Raw genomic sequence first — 23,945 nt, forward strand, 5'->3', positions numbered from 1 at the left:
TGTAAAATTTCGTGCTAAATATACGACGATCTTCTTTACGCAAAATTGAAATATCCGATCTTCTGCAGCTTTTAGTATATACTGGCCCGTGTAGGCACGTATCTAATGTACATACCTATGTATTATACCTGCCAGGTAACCACCGTACCGAGAGTCGCGTATAATTTCCAATCGTTCGGTCCGTTCGAATCGCGAGAAGGTTCAAGTAGACTTACGGGTTGAGTAATACTCGTAACACTAATTTGTAGCGGCATAAACAAAGCTTAGAATGATTTAGTCGGTGTGCCGAAGTGCGGTTTCCTTGCCAATGATAATACCGCGGTCAGAAACGTTGTCGCGCAAATATCCGGTAAGCAAAATTTCACGATCGAGTTCGCGAAATATGACGAAACGATTTTAACAATAATTTATGAAGTCGAAAAATCGTTATGATTCGTTCAACTGAAAAAAACTTTCGTACCGAATTCCTAAAGTGTATACAATGTAATCCTGTACAGGATTGAGAGTGAAAGAAAAATTTAGAAAAGAAATAAAAAAAAATTAGAAAAATTCGAAGAAGAATTTTCCGAACAAATTCCGCAGGACTTGAGATTGAAATATTTTGGCAAAGATGCGGCGGCAGAGTGGATATGTATATGTATACGTATTGTACCTTGTGTACCTACGTAAAAAAAAAAAAAAAAAAGCTGAACGGAACAAGGGGGCGTATATGTACAGGTACATTTATGCACACAAATAGAGGGAGCGATGGAACAGCGCCGAGGTTTTTTCTTGTCGGAGGTCGAAGAAAATCAATTTCGAAATAAGAAAAGTCTTTGCCTCGTGTTTCTGTTCAGAGACACACAGACGCCTATACCTACACGCGTTATAGGTAGGTATAACAGCAATACAGGCGTATCCCACTTTCTGATATTAAATTCGAAGGTTTGATCCGCACGTATAACATGGAAAAAGTTGATGTGCCTACCGCCAGTGGCGAATTTCGAGTTCGCGCAGCCCTGGGCTGAGAAATTCTTGCCGCTCCATATTCGAAGAGTTATATTTAAGAAGTATAAGTAGTTTTTCAACTATCTAAGGCCGGTTGTCGTTTATTTATACCGAAAACAAATTTTGATGACCATTTTTTGCAGTGATTACTAATCAGCGCGTAAAAAAATGTTATGCCCTAATTAAATATTCCAATGAAGTAATAAATGTAAAATGTAAAACTTTTCAATATGGTCTTGGGCTTCTCTGTTCAAGGAATAAAATCGATATTACAGAAGGAAAAAAATTATGAAATTGAATTGTTCTTCGATTGTTTTATTCATAATGTTTGCGTTATAGTACCACAGCCGCCATCTTGCTGTCAGTCGATGGCAAAGCGTATATATATATATGCCGTAAGTAGTATAGCTATGAGGGTTCCGTATACAGATTCCTACTACCCAACACTTACCGACGTCTTACCCAGTCTCAAACCGTTCTCCGCAGTGACTTCATCGCGGAGAAGGGTTTGAGTCCCGGTAGGGTGTCGGTAAGTGTTCGGTAGTAGGAATCTGTATCCAGAACTCTTATAACTATACAACTGCCGTACGAGACTTTCTTCGCAGAGAATTTAATGTTTAATTTAACTGATATTCTATCTGCTTTCGTTTAAGCAGCGTTCAAAGCGAAAACGTATACGAATACGTAAACGTGTTTAACTATAACGAATGAAATTCTTCTCAGCTGTATGTACCGATATATATTTAGCCGGAAAATATGAAAAAATAAATGCAGCTGCATGCGCGCGTGAAAATTTGCGCCTAGGTTTTATTGTGTAGAAAGACAGTAGTCTCAACTGGCTATCGCTAATTAATCGATAACAACAATTAACCGATGACAATGGAAGTTCCCGTGCATACGTATAGCACACTTGAAATCGATTGTGCGAAAGGAGCGTTCCATTATCCGGTATCCTGTGTTACTCTTGTCAATTTTATTTGATATACTTGCAATCGGAGAATTTTCGTTTTTTCTTTTTTACTCTCTCACTCTTAATCCCACTCCTCTTTTTTAATTTTTTTCTCTTCACTTCCAATTCCTTACCTTTTTTTCTTTTCATACTTCCAGAATTTGATCATCGAGGTGAAATCAATCGGTCGAATCGGTTACACGTTATATGTAAGCTAGACGTAGACCTGCAATTTATAGAGAGAGTTTAGACTAAAACTAAAGTAGGTAAAAAGCGGTTAATTATCGTTGAGAAATAACGCGCCGCTTTATTAACAACGCAAGTTTTATTCCTAGTATTCAGCGCGCAAATTTTCTACTTCCGCTATATATGTATATACATATATATATATATGTATAATATGTATAATTTATCTCGCCTTTCTATACAGACGTAGAATAAGAGACGGTGAATTTCGGCATCTTTCTCTCTATAAGTCATTCCATACACAACGTGCCTATAATAACAGTAATTACATAAACACCGTGAGACTGATTACAAAACGTTGCTAAAAACAGTTTTAATAGCCCGTGGAAATATTAATTAGAGCTTCATTAAAGCGCAATAACATTGCAGAGTCGCTCGCATCCCGAACTCTTAGACTCGGTTTATTTATTATATAAACTTGAAATTAGAAAATCGAGGTCGGTTAAAATCCACCGCTGATCCTTCCAACAAGAGAAAACGTAAAAAATTACGGAATTGAAAGTAGAAACTACAACACCTGTAAAACGTATAGAAAAACTTTGCTGAATTCCTGGGCAAAAATTAATTATGGGTTGTTGAAAAAAAAAAACAGTAGAGAAGTTTATCGATCTGTTATTTAGTCAGTCATCCAAAGCGCAGAAAATTTTACAACGGTTCAATCGAAGACCCGGGAAATGAAGTGATTGAAATTTTCGGGCAATTTCGAAAATCAGTATGTCTTAGAATTGGCACATTCGTTGATGATCCTGAGTTTGAAGTTTTTTCAAACAAGCAAATTCAACTCCCGAACAATATTCGATATTACGATGGCCAGGCGTCAATTTATTTGAGTGCATGTCTTGCACAGAGTCTTGTGTTTATCCAGGCTAGTATGCACAGGATTGTGTGCCTAGGTTCGCCGTGGCATAAACGTACGTATAATGAGCCGGTATCTAGTTACCTAGACGGGAATGGCCGAAAGTAATTACGCTTCGCGGTATTCGATTCCCTACTCGTAGGAATTTCGGATATTAATTACTTCGAGTTTGCGCGTCATATCCGCGTTATAGATTCGTGCCTTGATCAAATTGTACACGAACATGATTTTTCCGCAGTTGATAATTTTTCAAAAACAAAAAACAAAAAAAAAACATAACGAAGAGTGAAAATTGAAGGGGGAAAGAATCGCGGTCGTGGCGGAAAAAGAAAACTCGGAAAATCATCACGCTCGTGTTACTCCCATTAGTAGTCTTGTCAGCTTTTCGCAGAATAGAATTGAAACCCGAGGATCTGAATCATCGGGGGGGTCAAACGTCCGAGCGGATTTACTCGAGAGACTTTTATACTCATTTTTTATGTTCCTTCCATTTTATTTTACTACCCCTGATTTACAGCTACGCGTGATGTATTTTTTTTTTTCTTTTTTTTTTTTTTTACCCTCCGGATTCACGGCGGATTCGCTTCTGCTTCTCAGCCTAAGGAAAGAAAAAAATTATTATTTTTATTATTACTATCATTCTTTGTTATTGTTTTTTTCTTTTTTTTTTTGTTATCCTGTTTCCTCGAGAATCTGTTGCAAGTTGAATATATATATATATATATACACATAATATATACGATAGTAAAACACGCTTGGTCGAATATTATTATTCTTTTCTATTCCTTTCGTTGGAAAGGATTTTCCGACTATTTGACGATTCTTTTGAGAGAATTTTCTTAATCGAATCAAGTGTAATAAATTACGGTTATCGAATTACAAATTTTCAAAATATAGGTGTTGTGCTGTTTACTTGTGTTTATTGTTCCCCTGTTTCTCCTGCTTCGACTGTTTTGTTGATGTACAACATTGACACGGACGATAAAAAAATACTAGTACTAAGTGAATTTTGACGTGTTTGTTACGTGGAAAATTTTCTGTCGCTCCCTTGATCACATCATGCCCGGGATAACGATCTATTTCCTTTGCACACGATTGCCGAGTCCGATAGCCGCGTAACAATTATCGACACAAAGCCGCTGTCAAACCTGAAATTGTAAATTATACGTGCAGGTATAATAGTCATCTACCTATATATCAATGTATACGAGTACATACATCGAATCCCCCGGTACTCGCTCTAATTAAAGTATCCAATTTCGGAAGGTGTGGCGGACGTTTATTTTCCGGAACGTAAAAACTGAATCACCCGCCTATTATATATCGCAGGTTGTAATTATTCCTCATCTGTAAAACTGTCGTAGGGGGACGTAAAAACGTCGTTTTTCCGTCAATCGATAACCTTATATATATATATATATATAAACATCACTACCCTCCGATAATTAATTTTCAACGGTTTGATTCACATTGCGATATTAAATTTTTCTTTTTTCTTTCTTTACTAATATTCTCATGAGCTATTTTTCAATATTACTCACATAAAAACCACGAGTCTTCGTGTGGAAAATAATATCAAGTCGATCTTTCACCTCGCGGATTCAGAGATGCAAAAATCTATAACTATTAAATTATAACATATATGTACATGCATTTTTTATTATTATTTTTTTAATTTTTTTTTTTTTATTTTTCTTTTGCCACGGCTTACGACGAGGAAAACGGACGGACGTCAAAAATTCTTTTCTCGCTGCTTCGGATTGGATTATACATACGCACATGTACGTATACATAATACAACGGGTGGCCCCATAAATTACGGCTCATATTTCTCAGTGCTGAGCGTGGCTGGAGGGAAAAACGGCGTTACCACGGACGAGGCGGACGGAGAAGAAGGAGGAATACAATACGTCACGTATGGCCTGTATTAAGAAATGCCACCGCGTCCGTCGACACGCGAATTGTTCGCGAGAATGGAACGAACTCAAGATGGAATTGGCTCTTGTTCCCGCCGGTTGCCTCCCGAGAAATTTATCTTCCGAACGAAATTAGAAAAAGCATCCTTTGCAGCCTGTTCCTTCCGCCCCCTCCCCCCACCTCCCTTTTTTCTCTCTCTCTCTCTCTTTTGTCGTCGCCACCCCCACCCACCCCCCCCCTCCATTCCTCCTCGATTTCAGTCTGCGTGTAGGCGTGTGTACTTTTTTTTTTTTAATGTTTTTTTTTTTTTTTGTTTGTTTGTTCTCATTTTCAATTTCTTCACTCCTACTTTCCCTCTCTCTAACAGTTTTTTCACAGCAGAGATCCTGAAGTCGCTTCTTCCTCTGGTAGTATTTTGGCAAAACAAAAAAAAAATTTTTTAAAATACGACCTGTAATATTCGCTGTATGGTTTTATTAATTAGTGTATGAATGTTTATAAGTTTTGAAATTCATTTGAGCTCTAATTGTAATATCTTCGGAATAATTATTCGCATCATTTAAATCAGTTAAGATATTTCCGACTTATTTGAATACACGTTTGTCAGTGAATTCTTTTTGTATACTTATTGTATACTCGCGAAAATGATTTATTCAATTCTAAAAAGGTAAGGTGTTCAGGCGACGCTCAAGCTTTGACATTTGACTTCTTCGAGATCATCGGGGATTTTTGGAATCGAGAGCTAGGGTGAAGAGAAAACACTGTAGTGAAAAGAACTTGAAACTTTCCTTATTTTTCTTTCTTTGTTTTTTAACATCTGTGGAAATTGTAGACGAAATTTATGGTTATTTATACAGGGTGGTCAGTAGTATGAAAAATCTGATAAAATTGTAACATGTTACTGAATTTCATTTGATAAGTCAGTGAATTCCGAAAAATACTTGTACAGTAGTACTTTGAAATTTCGCAAAATGTGGCGCGATCTTTCAATTTTTTCAGTTATTACAGTCTAAACTAACACTTCATGATTTTGACAAGTACATTTTTTATGTTATCTGTGAGGATGATAATAATGATGTTAATTTCTAAATTATTTAAAATTAAAACTTCGTTCCTATCTGCCGATATTTACAACTTTTTTCTTTGTACTAACGAACTCTTTAATTTCGCACTGTTTTAAAGCATACAAGGCTGCTAAAAGTATTGCCAAACTCAAGTTTTATATTCTACATAAATTCTACAATTTTTTTATTTTCTTGTAAACAACAATAAAAATGAAATATAAATACATAACGACGATTCGCACCGCTTGGCGTCTTCTCGCCCCTCTCGCCCGCTTTTCCTCTTATCTCGTCTTTTTCCCCTTCCGGTTTTCTCCCCCATCTCGAGTGTGCAGACTGTAGTACAAGGTAGGAATAAAACGAGAACGTCAAACAGACAACTGCAACCCGCGTTCATTTCTCTATCCTTTTCTCACTTCCTCCACACCTGGAACACCTTCAACTAGCATAAGATGAGAGTATCTTAGTAGACGTTTTGCTTCGCATTTTGTATCCGACTCGCAAGTAGTTCTTTAATAGCGCTTCGCTACACTTTCCGCTTCTTATTATTTTCTTCACCCTCAATTCAAACTGCAGATTCGTCATTGCATTTGTTCGAGATTTTTTTCTCCGCGATCGTTATTGACAAAAGAAAAAAAAAATTCGAAATTATTCTCAAGTTTTCGATACACAAGTTTTCACCATTGCTTCATAAAATCTGAATATAGAAATAAAGAAATATAAATCGTGTTCCATTCCTATTAAAGAGAGAGAAAGAAAATGAAAAAAAATTTCACCGTTTATGTTCAAACGAATCATTTTCCCGGGTGGAAATGATGAGAATAAGTGATATAGTATGATAACTGAAATGAGAAACGAAGATGATATATTACATACTTTGATTAAAGGAATAAAAGTGAAATCGGATTTTTTAAAACTCCTCAATTACGGTCTATATACATATATATATAATGCCTACCGGGAAACTGTAAGGAGGGAATGAAACCAGAAGTGGCCCAAAAGCCGGGAAGATGTGATCACGCGATAATGGGTAGCCTTATTCCCTTTACGCTCTTCATCAACTGTTCTCATCTCGACGCAGGCGGCAGGGTCGTTGCATATTTGATGGTGTCGCGGCGTCGTGCTCGAGGATCCCCCGAAGGAGAAAGGAAGAAAGGAAGAAAGGAAGGAAGGAAGGAAGGAAGATTCGCTTGGGACGTGGGAAGAGGCAAGATCGAGTGGCAACCGCCTGCAGGAAGAAAATGCGCGTGGTGGTTGAAGTGGTCGCTGGATGAAAATCCCACGGAGAGCTAATTCCCGTTTCATCGATCCATCCGCCGAAGGAAAGGACGAACGTATAATGCAAAAAACCGTCTCGCCGTATTTTTTCTTTTTTTTTACTTTCTTTCTTTCCTTTTTTGTGTATTTTTGATCGATTTATTAATTTTTTTTTTTACTCGCCCTCCGCTAAATAAATCCGCAAACGTGACGGGATCGCGCGTACAAATAACGCGGCAGCCGCAGAACGATTAGCCGAAAGAGTCGGAGCGTTGGAATTAACCTTTAAAAAAGGGGGCCTTGAAAAAAGTCAGATTTGTGCAAAGAAACTGTTACATAATGGTGCTCGCCGGTTTTCTTCCATACATTCTCGTCCTCCTCCACGATTACGTTACGCGAACCGCGCTGACCTCGAAAGCTTGCAAAAACGGGGAACAGCCAACCCGCCACATATGGGGTGGGAATATAGTCGAGCGGTGAACCGCAGCAGGAATTTCTAAGCAGGATATCGCAGTTCGATAAAACATTCCAGAGTCATTTTAAGAGGGGAAAGTTCAATCAAGTTTCACCCAAAGTGACTGAAACATCGGTTTTGTTGTAGGTGCCCTGCGGCACATCGACGTCTTTCTTACCTTATCGTCCTGATACCAACCGCTGAGGATCGTCTTCCACGAACCTTTCATGGCCCGAGGTGCGTTAACGTTCCTTCTCGTCTGATCCTTCTACTCGTTGACGGAAGGTCATCAAAATGCGTCCACCGGCATCCAAGTCCCGAGACACCCCGTTACAAACAAACCAAGACATGGTAAATACTCGAGTGAACAGAGAACCATCTTAAAGTTACTTTTCTTTCTGCAGCTTGTTCATTTACTGGTGGTTGTTCGTTCATTGGCGTATAGTCGCACTGATTGAAGTTCGTCGAACACATTCGAAGCTCAATGAATCGCCTGTAACGGGATTCGCTTGAAGGCTTGTCAAGTTGGATAGGGGGACGCGAACAGCGAACTTTGGTTGAAAGAAACGAACCGCTATCAATTCTCAAACGCATTAATTACCCACCGCGTAACGTTGGTACACTGATCCGTGTGCAGATTGATGGCATAACGGAGCTGCTTGACGTTGTGGAAAGCGTATTAGATCGCGATGGTCTCGCAGACTGTATACCTGTTATACCTGTAAGGTATTCCTGGCTGTTTTCCTGTATGTATACCCGCGGGCTTCTGGATCATTTATTTGATCTCGTTCGAGGGGATCCGCTGATTGAGAATTATGATCTTGCGTTCGAAACCCTCCGACGTCCATTTATATTAGTTACACTACATTGGAACGTCCGGGGTAAAAACCTCATCGGTGAGTCTTCAACCCTTCCAACGACTTCGGCAAAGCCGTTTGCCCAATCGGCGCCCTTCCCTCACCTGCCTCACCACCCATTAACGAGCTTAAAACACTCGGAGTCCATCTGCGTTCACGCGTTTGCAACGAAAGAGGAAAAACCATGGTTAAAGTTGCGGTAAAAATGTCAACGATAAAATAGCGCGTAAACCATGAAAATAGGGGGTTGTTTTTCACTGGTTGACGTGATACTTGAAATTTCGACGTCCTTGGAAAAACTGTTCAACAGGAAAGTCTGCGACGAGTATTGTATAAATGTCCCGCTGTAACGAGCAGACTCGCCAAACGTATTTTGCTCTATTTCTTAGCACGAGAAGGTGGCGCACGGTTTTATACCAGCGCTAGTTTTGCCGCGAGCTTTTCGCAGCTGCCTCGACGAGTGCATAATGTATGTGGCTTACTCTCGGCTTCGTATCCCTTCTGGTAACCACAGAGCGCGTGTAATACTGGAGGAGGAAGTCTTGCGTATATTCCAAGTCTGGCTCACGTCCAAGGCCCATTTTCGAGGGTCGGTGGTTTGGCGAATGGTTAGAACTGGTTACCCGGTCACCCGGTTGACGGTGATAAGCCGTAAGCTCCGTAGAAATACATCCTCGACTCAACGAGCGACGATCTTATACACTGTACTGGAATTCCGGAACGGAAATAACCGTCGTTGAACGATTTGCGTCCGAACAGTAACGCGTTATAAATATTACAGTCAACGCGGAAAGTGCAAAACTACATGCTATTTGTAGAAATGTTGCTCGTTCCATCAGGTTGGACTTTGCAACAGACTTCGAGCGCTGAGTAAACTTTCAATATAGCAGAATTGCTGCATACTCGATACGTAAATCCCATGATTGAAGGTCTGTGAACGTGAGGCGTTCATCGCCGGGATTTCACAAGATATAATTGACTCGTGTTAATAATGTACTCACACCGCGTGATGAATTTAAACCAGCAGATCTGCCCCCGGGGCATTTGTCAGATTGTCCAGAGATGAAGATAAACCAGTTTGTAATCCCGTCACTCACATCCAGTCGAGAGAGAACTTGACTACTTGTCAAAGGATTTAGTACGGATTACAGATAATGCTTTCGTTCGTTATTCATCACGGTGATCTCCGTCCTGAAGAATGGTGTCTTGACCGAAATTCTTCATACATACGTATATAGATATTACGTACGTATAATCGAATTTTAATTACCGCTACCCTACAAAGAACCCGAATTTCGATCATTGTAGCTATTTTAAAGATTCAGGTGAGAAAGTGCGAGAAATTTTGAGATTTGTGTTGCGTAAATTAAGATCCGGAAACGATGTCCGTTTCGAATCTGTAAACATGGCAATAATTACGAATTATCCGCATGAGAATGAGACGGTGATGTTATTATTATACGTAACAGCGTGAGCGCATGCGTGCACCTATCGCATACAGAACTGAGGGACATGACGTATCTTTTGCTAATTAGTAAATAATTAACGTTCATAATTTCGCGCATCCTTAATTAGTGAAACTCGTAATTACGAGGCTCGAAAGTTTGGTATCAGTAGAGAGGAGAGCAGAGAACACGCGGAGCGGACGATAGAGCATGGTGAACTAGGTTCAGGGAGCAGGGATGGCGCAGGGAGACAAGGTCTTGATTTGTAACTGTTATCTGATCCAAAGTTGCGACAGGTACTTAATCTAGCATCGTCTTGCAGCCTACTTAAAGTCAACAGCCGCCGGAATCCTAGATGCTAATGTCCGTGATAATGAACCGAAGGTACTTATACCTACACAAGTATCCGTAGGACCCTAGCGGAGTTAAGAAGTTGGAAGATCCGTCCGTTCGAAGCTCGGCCCACTTAACCAGCGGCAAATTATCGTCGATTGGCGACTGCCAGAGCAATTGGTTCGATGATCCGGGTGAGAGGAGGATTACCAAGCAGGTCCATTGGCCTGCCCGTTATCCCGTTGACGTCTCTGTCCTCGGCATCCGAGTTTGATGGATTCACAGGTGTCGACTCTATCGGAAACGCTTGTGACCCGACGACATTCCACGCTGAATCTGCATCCGCACACGGGGTGTTCGATCGCCGAGCGTTCGGCGACCGCTTGAAATTTAACCTTCGAATCAATACCAAACTCTTTGCCTTCATCGTCGCCAACTACGCGCGGTAAGCATCCCATTGGACATCCTGAATGGCAAGTCGATGTGTGTCTGAGACACAAGTGCCGGTGCGGAATGGATGATGGGGAGTTGAGAACGTGAATGGATCGAGAGCCCATGTGTGGCGAGGGTCAGTCGGGCGGTAATCAAGGTAGTCGCAGGTTCGATGCAATTGTCCTGGTAAATTGATCACGAGGACCCTTTACCAACGTACTCTCAAGCCGATACTCCACTACGGATTTTAGTGTGGATACGTGGCGTGGTGGCCCGATGTAGCGGGTTCGAATTTTCATCGCAACGTCCAGCGTCGATCGATTTCAACCGTCGATGATCGTTACTGATGGAAAATGGGGACGGTAGCCTGGCTGCGAACGCCCATTTACCAAAATCACACCGTGCTGGCGCCTCGACGTGTTTTGTGCTCTCCTCTATTCTCCAATTTCCCCCGATTCCCGGAACCCGCGTTCATCTTCGTCCATTATTGGCTTAATGGAGGGTCCTTCTGCAACCCAATCCATTCGGCGCGTCATAACGCGAAGCGACGATCCGGCCTTATTCTTTCTCGGAACAGAATGAACGCTTCAACGGTAAATGAATCAATCGTCGATTTGAACCCGAGTCAAGTCAGCTTTAGGCCAGCACAATTACCCCTTGTCTCTTGTCCTTCCGGGCGATATTCCAGTAACAACGTTCGCGAATCCTAAAACAATGAGAACGCGGAACTCGGTATCTCCTCTCACCCAAACTGTGGGTGACGTTCGAGTCAGGCGGAATTTGCTGCGGTACATTCACCAAAAACCGCGGTCCAAAGGCTCGGCCAAACCGCATCGTCTATATCCCAACCCGGCCTCCGACCCATTCGTCTGTTTTTCCCAGGAACAGGATTTCGTCGATAGAAGTTGCTAACGCCCAAGCCGCAGAAGCGCTTTATCTGCAATGTACGGGATTGTGCGAACAGCGATCCTTCTCCCTTCCATTCCCCGAAAAGCGTGAATCACGCGGGTAACTGAGAAGAATTGAGCGGCCAGTGAAATGAATCATCAGGCCAGCTTTTGCGTGAAGCAGGTTATCCTGGAGCCGGAACGCAACGACATTGGCTTCGGCTAAGTGCACTTTCGGGATGGATTGATTTCAATGGACGGAGATTGGCGGGAAGTGCCTTCCTCGCAGACTGTAGTATTCGGCTATTAAATTCGGCTGTAAGTAAATAAATACACATTAGAGAGAGGACGCGTCGTTTCGGATCAGACGTTTGGTAGGCAACTAATTAGACGCCCCAACACTTGGAAAAATATTTGATAGAGAAGCCGCAGCGTTTGATGAGAAGAGGCGATGAACGTGATTACCGAATTCCCAATGATCAGGAAGAGAGTTTTCCCCAAAGAACCCTTCCCTTCTCTGACGCAAGGATCCCGAGTAGGATGCTGGCTTTGGACTTCCTAATGAACACAGCAGCTCGATCATAACGCTTTAGGCATTCTGGATCTTATTTGATCGCCCGTAACGACGGTCGATCAACAACTGAATCCCTATCAGCTCTGATTCCCAAAGGTATTAGTCGATTGAGACGATTGGGAAGTTTCCCAGATGCTCTCGGGGTTTTGGAAACGGCGGATCATCTCCGAGGAAATTTTCGCCAGGGCTTTCCAATGGGATTACCATTTTTCGTGCATGCACCTTGTACGCTCGGCAATTAACATCGACCTTTTCACAGTGTGTCGGAAATCAATCTGACTCAATGTGTGGTACAAAATCAGCAACTCGTTTAAAAATTCACAGTACAACAAAAGTTTATTTATATTATACCCAATCGAGTATTCTGATCTGTAAGTCTTGCTCTTTCGTTAATCAAAACTCGCCGAAGAAGATTTTCGGAATTTAGGTTTTGGCTGTATGTACGAGTCTTCTTTATATTCATTGGCTTATTTTAAACGTGAAATTTATGGAAATTGAGACGTAGGGTAAGGAACAAAGAGCTTCTGTGTGCCCAGTCTAATATACTCGAGCGTTATTCTTTGTTCCGAAGAAGCCAATCAGCGACAGGCAATCGCCTTGTAGAGTGGACGGATCTATAAAGCAGTTATAGCTACTCGTACCCAGCGGAGTTTTCCAGAGCAGCTTCTTCGCCTGCGTATTTGATATGAAAAATTCCGTTACATACCGTAAAACTCCTTAATACTTATTACCTAGGGAATTATCTTAACATGGAAAAAATTCGGGAAGCACAAATTCCGTCCAATCTGTAAAGAGGAACGTTATATCATGAGCACAATTGGATGTTCGCCACAAAGGGAGTTCATTGCACGTAATGTGAGTGAAAAAAGTGAAGGTCCATACCTACCATAACTTCTCCCTCAATTATTTCAGTAGGTACGCACGATTAAGTAATCCACAAGTACAAATTTTCACCCCTAATTAACGATGCCAAAATTCCTTTACCGGTATCCACGTCCCATTTGAATCAGACTTCGCGTTAGCGCTCGTAAATCTGTCGGGAGCCTCGAAACTTTTTGCCATTGTCTTGCGTCTTGATAACGATTCACAGATCGAAATCATCCAGCCGCGGCCATCTGCGCTTTTACAATTGAAATTTTTCAAAGGGAGAAAATTTTTTCCGCACGATGTGATTCGGCGAAAGCGCTTGCCAACTCTCTTAATATTTTCCGCACAGAGCGTGGTAAGGAGAAAACGAAGTGTTTAGAAAAAGCCGGGTTATAATGAGTTCGATTTATACAAAGATTCCACGTTCTGGAACCGGGCAAGCTTCCGTACAATTTATAACATCATTTTTCGTCATTTTTCCTTTCACACATCCTTACTCGCGTGCAAATGGAGAATTTTCGACCAACTTTTTTTGCGCTGCGGCAACTTCGCTACGACGGTCGGATGGCTCGTGGTTCGCGGGTGATAACCTCTGGCTTAACCGACGTCCTGGACGAGTATGTATGTAACGTGTAACGTAAGTAGATTACTGCTGCATTAAATTACCAGCGCGGTTTTAGTCCGAAGCTGGCCACAATCAGTTGCAATTACCTCGGCCCACCGCAGGTCCCCTTTCGCCTTTGCGATTGACCACGACATTGCCATTCGCAACCCTTTTCCGTCAAATAAATGTCAACCTTTTGCCGTAGAATCTGTTCCAAAACAAAAAAAAAAAATAGGGTGTCGCGGTTCAAATTTAGTTGATGATCTCGACGGAGAAACATATTTTTAGAAAAAAAATCATCAGATCAATGTAATATTAAACGTCATTTTCGATTTCGATTACAGAAACCGATTTGCCAAAACTTTCGCTAGACCAAAGGGCAGAGGATAAATTGACATCGAAATATTGCCTGTCGGTTCTTTTTCTCTGAGATGGAAAAAAGTTTGAAAAAAAAGCAGGGAAAAATTCTTTTGTGAAAAAAGAAGCTACGTATTTCATATCGAAATCACGTTAGAATTGAAGGGGGTTTGTCGATCGGATAAGGGTTACGGAAATCGGGACACGACGTGACCGAGTACTCTATAGGGACAAGAGATAACCTGCATCCCGTGGGTTGGCGACCCGCATGTAGCCTTCGGTAATAATCCGCATGTATGTATGTGTTGTAAGCCTATATATATATATATATATATATATATGTATATATATGTATATATAAAGGTAAACGTGCGTCGGTGTTATACTACATCTACCGTGTTCGGTCGCATTCGAGGTTATATTCAACCGTATTCAGAGATATTTGGGCAGCAGGCAGCTAGCAGTCAGATCTAATCGGGTGCCACCGGCATACCGACGTCGAATACGGAATTAGCAAAGGGCGCCATATGCGTGGACAAGTTCCAAAACTGGCGATACCCACAGACACTCGCTGAAAATTTAACAGGAGAATCCTCCTTGTCTCGCGATGATACTTTGTCTCCGTTCAACTTTGTCACAACGGCACGATGTCATGGAAGAATAATCGCATTCGCGAAGCATAAACGATTTTGTTTTATAGAAAATTAGGGAGTCTTGATAATCGTTTCCGGAAAGTTTCCTCGCGAGGAAGTTATCTCAGGTCGATTTCATTTCTTTTGTAATATGTTGTAGCGGACGAAAAATTAAGCGAAACTTTGTTTTTTTTTTCTATAGTCTGTCATTAAACACTTTAAGGGGGTGAAACCGACCTTCATAGTAAGGCATAGTAAGGTCAGGGGGTGATTTGACAGTTTCACCCAGAAGAATATGATGTTTTTCAACCAATCCAACTGGAAAAGTTTTCTCGTAATGAGAAATCAGAACTGTAATTTGCTCAATTAAAAAAAAAAAAAAAACCTGCCAAATCGCCCCTTGACATGTTTTACTTTGGAGGGCGGTTTCACCCTCTTTAAAGTGTCTACTGACGGATAAAACAAAATACGTGTCGCTTGGTTTGCAGTCTGCTATAACGTACTTTAAAAAAAAAAAAAAAAAAATTAAATCGGAGAGATCTATCCGGGATATCTTCCTTGTCGGTGATGTACGAATAATGAAATATCGGTTCTGCAGTAGACGCAAATTGGATTTCAGGATTCTATTTGTATAGGATCTACACTCGATTTCGTTTCATCGACATTTCATACTGTGCAGTATTGCCGCTGGATAAACTTGCTGGATTTTGATATCCGCCAGTCTGTCAAAAGATCTAAAAAAGCATGTGATATTACAAGTGAGACCGTAACAGGAAACTTAAATTTAGCAATACGAAGAAAAATGTAGCCCCAACGATTTACTCCTTTTTCGGTATTTCTAGGCTCTCTAGTCTGCAACCGTTCCGTTTCCCATATCCCGAAATTGGAAACAAAAGCTCGAGGTCGACGTTGCGAATTCATCAAGCAGGCGACACGTGGAAGACGAAAAACAGGACTGAAGGGCAATTTCGCCCCCGGAAGCGCTGATAAACTCGCTCGCCCCGCTTTTCGCGCCCTTAGAAAAAAAAAAAAAAATAAATAAACAAATAAATAAAAAACACAAAAACCGAAACAACCTGAGGTCCGAGGACGATTCGAAACGGAGAAACGCATTTAGATGCTCCCGAGGTCCAATTTTTCCATTTCCTCATACATTTCCAGCTAGTAGTCAGTAGCTCTCGAGTCCGGGGCGAATGTATTCTCGTGAGTTATGAGTACATTTGCATAGAAACCATCCCTGCGGTTCTGGCCCTGGTCCTTCTCCGGTTTGGCCCGGTAACCGAGGATGACTAGAGCCGAGCGGGTTTTCCTGGATGTGCAGAGGATACCCGACATTACATTCAGACGTGTCGGAGTCGCTCGCTTTCGTATTAAATCCGCGCCTCACTCGCGGGAATATTTAGGCTAATCTCTCTTGACCAGGTACCGCTCCGTGTAACACAGAGGAGCAAATCCTGATCCCGAAGCGTGTGCTTATTACGTGAAAATTGAATTTCAAAATTAATTGAAACCCTGTTTGCCCCTGCAGCTTTCGTAAAGTATAAATTCATTCCCCGTGTTTGTTCTTTCGCCTGTGTTTAAGGCCCCCGTTTAATCTCCTTCGACGATTTCGTTCATCCCCTGGATCCACGGTGTTGGAGTCCGCTAAACCTGGAATACGAAGTATCGAAAATTTTCAAATCCGGACCATTTTTCTTTGTTATTGTTTCACCCGATTGACAGTCGCTTTGATAATGTATGAGGCTAGGTAAAAAATTTGTCGGATCATAGACGTAACGAAACGAAAGTTTAACCGGCAACTGAAACTGATCGAGTTGAATCCGAAACTTGTATAAGAGTGTCTGTGATACAGATAAAAACGTTTCAATACCGAAGTTCGCTTCAAACCTTACTGTACACCCTGTGCATCGTTGAGTGAGTGCAAAACTGCATCGCTTGAAATTGCGCGAACTTCTTTTTGCACCGAAGTACAACTCGAGGGAAATTATCGGAGAAATATAATGAGCGAGGAAAAATCTATATTCATAGGTTGATTTGCATAGCGATTAAAATTTTTTGCTCGATTCGTTTTGGTGAAAAGCAAACTGGTTTTACCCACCGAAGGTGGGATGCCGTTACGCGATAGGGAAAAGTGACCTTTTAAAATTGGAATGCAAGCGATGCGAGCGCGGCGGGTGGATGCACCTTCAGAATTATAAATTGAGCGCAAGGTTAATATTTGCCACGCGAAATAACCTCGTGGTGTGGATCCGACGTAATCCTCTCTCGATATTCACTCTCGCCGTTAACAATCCTTGGCGTTTGATTTTCATTCGTGATCCGTATTAGTCTCAAGCTTTACTCGCTTTAACGGTGTATGAAACAAAAAAGAAAAAGAAAAATATCAACACCCTCAAATCCGAGTTTTAGAACAATCGTATCGTTGATCTCTTATTCTTCTTTTTTCAATGCCAATATCGCATCATTTGTCGCAATTTCGATGGCAGCAAGCTTACTCTATTCGTAAATAGATGATATCTACTCTAAAATTGACCTGAGATAATTATTTTTTTTTTTTTTTTTTTTGCAAGATCCAACAATATATTCATCGCAAAATCGTTGTGGATATTAATAATGAACTTATGCTTTTCTGAAAAACAAAGTAACCCTATTTCAAATTCATTTCAAACGATACGTCGAGAATTTATAATATTCACGGACAAAGTGAAACCTAATTCATCGAAATTATGCAAAGAATGCGATTTTAACTTTTAAAAATAAAATGGAACGATAATAAGTAATTACTAAAAGCTTCGTCAGTGAAATTCATGACAGTTATCAACCTGAGTTTTCACTCTTTACACCCTCGATTGTATTATTTTTTTCCAATCGACTGATTTTCCTACGTAAAAATTATAAACTGCACACTAGGGCCCATAATTCCTTAAACACTAAGATATATATATAGATGTCGTTTTACTTTGTCAAGGGTAAAGTAGCTTAAAACCCCGGCATCTCGTCCGTCAAGAATTTCATCCCTCGTATATGGTGAAATGGTTTCAATGAATAATAAGCATGGTAAAACTAGGCATATCAAAACCACCGTATAAACGCATCCCTTAAGCGAATCATAGCCGCAACACATGGGAAAGGCGAAATTACCCTTCCCCCCCCCCCCCCCCTCTCACCCCGAAAACCCATCGCGTAATTACTATCAGCATCGAGTCTACGTTCGTTTGTGTGCGCAGGCTTGTTTCGCAGGCCGTCAATTACACCCACACGCGCTAAAATCCGCAAATATAAACCGCGTAGCCGCAATTTCGCTACTCAGTTTCGCATGTACGTGTCTACACCTGCCGACGTTCCGCGGCCGGTAAATATTTACCAATAAATTGACTTGCCTCTGGCTGATTGTTTGCCCCTCGGGCCGTTCCAACACGCTCTGACAGCGAGTTGACACAAGCGAGGCGAAGGCCACAACCTGATCCGTTTATTGGCCAGGTAATTTCGCCAGCGAATTTTCTACCCTCCTCCTTTCGGGGAAGCGAATTCTTCCGCGGTACGGATCAGCCAACTCCAACTGCACCGGATGCGACACAGCTTGGCCCACATCGCCGTCGACTCGTTTCGAGTGGACTTCCGATTCCAGAGCGCGTTTTCCGCTCCGCGAATATTAATCCCCTTGAGCGCCGAGCGTTGTGGAGTTTCACTCTATGACCGTCGTGCAGCGGTTACACAATTATTCCACAACGGTTTGAGATATTTTTTTTTTTTCTTTTTTTTTTTATCTAGAGATTGAATTTAGTATCTTACTGAAGCGACAAAACATCACGTCAGACAAAAAAAAAAATCATTTTTTCTCAGTTCTGGAAAGAATTTTACTTGAAGGAATTGAATTGAGCTAAGTGTGAATATGTTTTTGCCGAATTTCCAAATTTCTACTTTACCGCATTTCATCTAAGGGGGCGTCCATTAATTACGTGAGCTAAAAAACTAGGGGAGGGGGGTTGATAAAAATCTCACGTCAATTTTATAATTCAGAAAATCTATAGATTATCAATAGGTATTTAGCGGTATGAAGCAAAATAACATATAAAATATATTTAATTATCTAAAAATCATAGCGTAAGTCTTACGTGAGGGGGAGCCCAAATTAAAAAAAAAAAAAAAAAAAACACGGAATTAATGGAAGCCCCCTTTAATTCTATTTATCGCCTCGTTCCCTCTCAAAGTCCCTCCGATTCTTCGATTAACAGAAATGGCAAGGTTCATAACTTCGTGCACTACTTCATAGATCTCGATAAGAAGCCAGACGGTCGCTCTCAATATCTCTCTCTCTCTCTCTATCGAATCGGCATTGCGTGCATAAGAGCGGGGCTGGTGATTGTTGATATTTGAGCGATACACAATGGGAAAGGAGTCCGATACACCTCAGTTTGCCGGGGTTACTCTAACGGTGAACAATATATTGAATAGTTCCGAAACTACAATGAACCAGCATTGAAGTAGTCGGAGAGCAGCGGCAGACTCGAAACTGAATGACTGAGTACGAGCAGATACCGAGGCCGGCAGAGTAGCGTCTTCGAAAGTCAAACAAGAGCCGAACAATCGGGTCCCGATATTCTCGGCTGGCGATGGTCGATTTTCCGATGTCGCGAACGGGAATTGCGCAATCGGTTTGAAATAGAACCGATAAGCAAGCTTCTAGAAGCGGCAGCTACCGCAGCCGCCGCAGCTTCGAATTTGCCGATTGTTATTTTTACCTTAAGATGGTTATTATATTCAGGACCGCCGCGAATCGTTTATTCATGAATCGTGACCGATAATTTAACGACAGCATTAGGCGCCGAACTCGGCTCCGGGATTTCAGACTTCGCGGATTCCCTGGAGGCGAAAAAGGCGGTGAAGAAGAAGAAAAAGTAGGAGAAGGAGGCCACGATCAATCAATATTTGAAAAAAACAATAAAGCAATCCGATCGCTCGTCGTAAGGTGAGAAACTTTGATCCCGTACTAACGATGATGAATTATAGATTTGCGGGGCTTGGCCATCGGGCGAAACGCGGTGATTCATTTTTCAGACCGCGGTTATTCCGAGCGAGAAAATCATCCCTGCCAAACGCTAAGACCGGCGGTTGCCTATTTATTTTCCAGAACGAGAACAGAGCCCTACGCCTGAAGGATCCGTCTTCGGTGGCCCTGAATTCCGGGCTCGCAAATTCGGCGTACGTCGATTCGGTCGGAACGGCGATTATTCTGTCCTCTGAGCTGCTGCCGGCACCGACTCCGGATCCTCGGGTTACCTGGAACTACTTCGACGAGCAGGGGTGAGTAGGGAAAGTTTCGTTTCGTTGATGGTATATTGGGTTACAAGTGTGGAAAGCGCGTGATTTCCGAGGAGTGTGAAGTTTGCAGCGTGAGTCGCAAAGGCGAGCTCTGTAAACACACGATTCAGATGCAAACTAATGCAATATTACAATTGAAAAGAAGTAGATCAAGAGCAGTCGAATGATCCAGAGGCGCTAGCGTCATGAAAGCTAACCTAAACCAATGACGTGCCACTGTCGGTGCGCGAAATTGAGTTATCGGAAAGTGCGCATGCGCCAAGAAAATCGCAGTGTGTAAAATTGAGAATATCGATTCTGCACATGCGCCAAAATCGTTTTGTCGCACTGTTTAGAAATGGGGCATTTTACGCGCGCTCCAAACGCTTCAAAATTTGAACTTTCCAATTGCGGTGTTGGGGGAAAAATGTAAAACAAATTAACCAAAGGAAGTTAAAGCGCTGCTACGCACTTCGGATTTTTATTAATTATGAACGACTAACGAGGTGGAAAACTTCCGTTCTTTTTTCTTTCCCCCCCAGTTATGTTTCGCGGGGTGGTCTTAGAGCCGGCGAGGATCCTTACGCGAGGAATAAATTCAACCAGGAGGCTTCGGACGGACTGCCGAGCAACAGAGACATTCCGGATACCAGAAGCGCGATGTGAGTATAAATTACACTCCGATATTACTCAGCACATTTATCTGTAAAAAAAAATTTCGCGTAAACCATCCGATTTTTGCCAGATCGATTCCGTCTCTGGTGGTACTGATGTTCGGATAAAAGTTTGAAGCCAGTGTTCACTGAGCAAGCATTTCTCTCACATTCTCAGTCTTATACTCGCTTGGGGAAAGTGTTGAGAGGTTCCAATTAAGTCTCAGAAACTCAATTAAGGTTTGATGATTGTTTGCGATCTTGCAGTCGCCAAGCTTGTCTTAAGAATGCATGCGTCAGGTCAAACACGTTTTTAACCAAAAACGTGACAAGACAAAGGTTCGAAAGTATCACCAAAGCTAATTTAGTTACATCTAAATAGAAAAGTCCCAGTTTCAAGAGTGTCATGTTTTTAAAAATTGTGTTAGAACTCTGAACTCTTCTTTATATCAACAACAGAGAAATGGCATTATTCCATATTATTTTATACGCCTTGTCCCATTCTGATAAACAGTTATAACTTCATTTTATACGCAAATGAATTCTTCTGCGCAAAATCATCCGAGTTTACAGATTTTTCATAAAATTGACGAATTTTCTGCTGAATCATACAATTTTATTATCTGCACGCTATAACGATTCTATTTATCGGATTCTTTAATCAACTACCAGCTTAAAAAAAAGATGTAAAATACGTATCCAGACGATTTGTAGAAAATTTATTTACGAACAAATTGACTCGTTTTTCATCAGAATCGGACAAAGTGTTCGAATCTTTAGGTAAAAAAAAAAAAATGAAACAATAATTAGATCTCTTTGACGTTGTTAATTCGCAAATGTTCACAGTTAAAATTCGGCGTGTTAGATTTTTGTTCCGACTAACCAGGACTGTTTTCAATCAGATTTGACATAAATAGCTTCGGATGCTTTTTGCAAATCTTTGCTTTGTCTTATTTTTATTTCCGAGGGATTAAAGACTAACGAGTTGCGTTGCTTGGTCCGTTCGCGTAAAAAGTCGCCCTCTGACTTTGGCGATTTCTCTCGCAGGTGAAATTAGTCAGAAAGCTAAAGTACGCGCGGCGGCAACTTCGCCCGGATAACGTAATTCCCAAGTTTTTCTCAACCATAGAAAAAGGAGAAGAAAGATGCGAAGGTAAAGAAATAAATGAATTACGGGTTAATCGGCCAACAGGGATTCAGCTCGGCTGCCGAATGCCTGGTCTCCAGAAAAAGCTCCTAAATCCTGATACTCGATTCTTTGAAGAACTGCTTTGCTGGGCATTTCTTTTTTTCTTCTTTCATCTCTCTCACTTTTTTTTCCTCGCGTACTTCCTCCGCAAATCGGCAATCGCTTGAATACTCAATCGCAAAACGAACAGGGTAACTTTGATCGTAATTATCTAAGCAATCGATGTCTTAGTTTGGCAAAATCTAACAAACGCTCCGAAAACGCGGTACTGTTTTTTTTCTTTTTGTCTGTCGAACAATGATCAAAGTTGGTATTTGTTTTTTTTCAAGAAACAATACGAGATGGTTAAATATTGAAACAGCAAAAAGCGTAATTGTTTTTCTTGCTCCAAGTACAAGGATCGATTAGATACAATTACAGAATTGTTTTTTTCCGATTCTAGGAAAGTTTGATACTTTCGTTGAATCAGAACCCCTTAAAACTGGAATCACGAGAGATTCGACCACGCGAATTATGCCCGTCGATGTATAATAACGTGGTAATAACCCATGCGTATTTCACTACCGCTCGTTAATTGTAATTCAATTACACCTGGTTCAACGAGGCTATTGACGCGGCTTATATCTCTGGCAGGCAATAATTTGCCACCGCTCTCACGTAATCGGTGATCAACTTGAATTTCTTTTTAATGGTACATCCTGGTTGTACACGTGCGTGTGACTAGGCGCGATTTGGTAAATCGATAAAGCCTGCACAGTGTTACATAACACGTAACCATCGCCTTTAATAATATCTTTGCAAAAATTTCTTCACTCCGCAGCTGTCTTAAGCAATTTTTATACAAGAATAAAAGTGCAAAAATTACCTCCAACCGAGCCTTGCATTATCCGCGCAGAAACTGTGATGCATTCGCGTCGAAATATTCAGACTTGCTTCACTCGTCGTCGTCCGAATTGATCAGTTTGCAATTTGTAGGGCGTGAGCGATCAGATAGGCCGTTAATCACACGAATTGCTTGTTGAACTCGATCTGGGATCCACCGAGTTGAAAAAATTTACCTTACCTCCCCCCCCCAATTCAGCACCGGGTAAGAGCTTTTTTTTATAATTGCATTACCGCGCCCCCCCGAATCAAAGGGGAGGGAAAAAAGCGAGTCCCTCGTATTTTCAACTGCCAGTGCGCGGAAATCGGAGGTTTTTTTCACGGTTCGCTGCAGCACCGAGAGCCCTTCTATTCGTTTCGTCGTTTTAATCGAACGAATCTCTCGATTCAAACTCACCCTACCCCCCAACAGAAAGAAACGTCTCTGGGTGTTTCAACTCATATCCCCCGCAAAAAGAGAGACGATAGGTATTTCGTGCCGGGACGAACAATGAAGTGGCGATCCCTAATTAGGCGACTGGTGAAATTGAACGCTTTTTCGAAAATCGGATGAGCTCAAAGTCCCGTTCGACATTTGCGAAATTATCGTATATACGATGTCACATATTAGGAGTTGCAATTTTTTTCCTCATCTCTCTTTGCAATTTCAATGTAAGAACGGCTTGTATGGGTATTCGCTGACTAATCATCAATTTTAATATTTTTACCTATAAATATACGAGCAATAAAAATCAGTAGATTAATCTCGTCACGATGGAAATGATATTCAATCAAATCGAATCACAAACGCGGTGATTCCGATGATAAGAATTTATCGGACTGAATATTGGAAAGAACCCTTATTTTGTATAAATGAAGTCTCTGAGCTTCGGTTGCAGGTAATTGGATCAGGTAAACAATATCGTTTGTTCTTAAAAATTATAGAGTTTTTCTTTTTGTGTATTTATTTTTTGTTTATCGCAAAACGTGAAATTGTACGGTCGTTTAAATGTAACCTGTAGGGGTTACTATTCCGGTTATATTTCACACGCAGTCCTCGCATCTCCGTTTCCGGTTTACGCAGCCCGGTTCCGAAATGAACTTCGTAGTCTCTGAGTTACAGTCGGTGGCATCCTGCTGAGAAAAACAAATCAAGATTAGTGTCCTTCCCCTTGTTGCCATCGGAAAATAACAACGATATTTGACAAGCAACATACGATCGACTT

The 23,945-nt window shown here is 41.4% G+C and overlaps 1 protein-coding gene across 3 annotated transcripts in view; it reads left to right on the plus strand.

The window, feature by feature from the left end:
• The window catches only part of LOC124299455 (polypeptide N-acetylgalactosaminyltransferase 2), a 158,590-nt gene that overhangs the window by 100,480 nt on the left and 34,165 nt on the right, over positions 1-23,945 (plus strand). For 2 of the 3 annotated variants that reach the window (XM_046752627.1, XM_046752628.1), the window contains 2 exons: positions 19,847-20,019; positions 20,559-20,678. In XM_046752627.1, coding sequence (XP_046608583.1) covers positions 19,847-20,019; positions 20,559-20,678 — 293 coding nt within the window. Of the gene's footprint in view, positions 1-7,999; positions 8,079-19,846; positions 20,020-20,558; positions 20,679-23,945 lie in introns of those variants that run through there. The other variant, XM_046752629.1, reaches the window with a different exon arrangement.

Source organism: Neodiprion virginianus, chromosome 3, assembly GCF_021901495.1.
Source record: "Neodiprion virginianus isolate iyNeoVirg1 chromosome 3, iyNeoVirg1.1, whole genome shotgun sequence".
Lineage (NCBI taxonomy): Eukaryota > Metazoa > Arthropoda > Insecta > Hymenoptera > Diprionidae > Neodiprion > Neodiprion virginianus.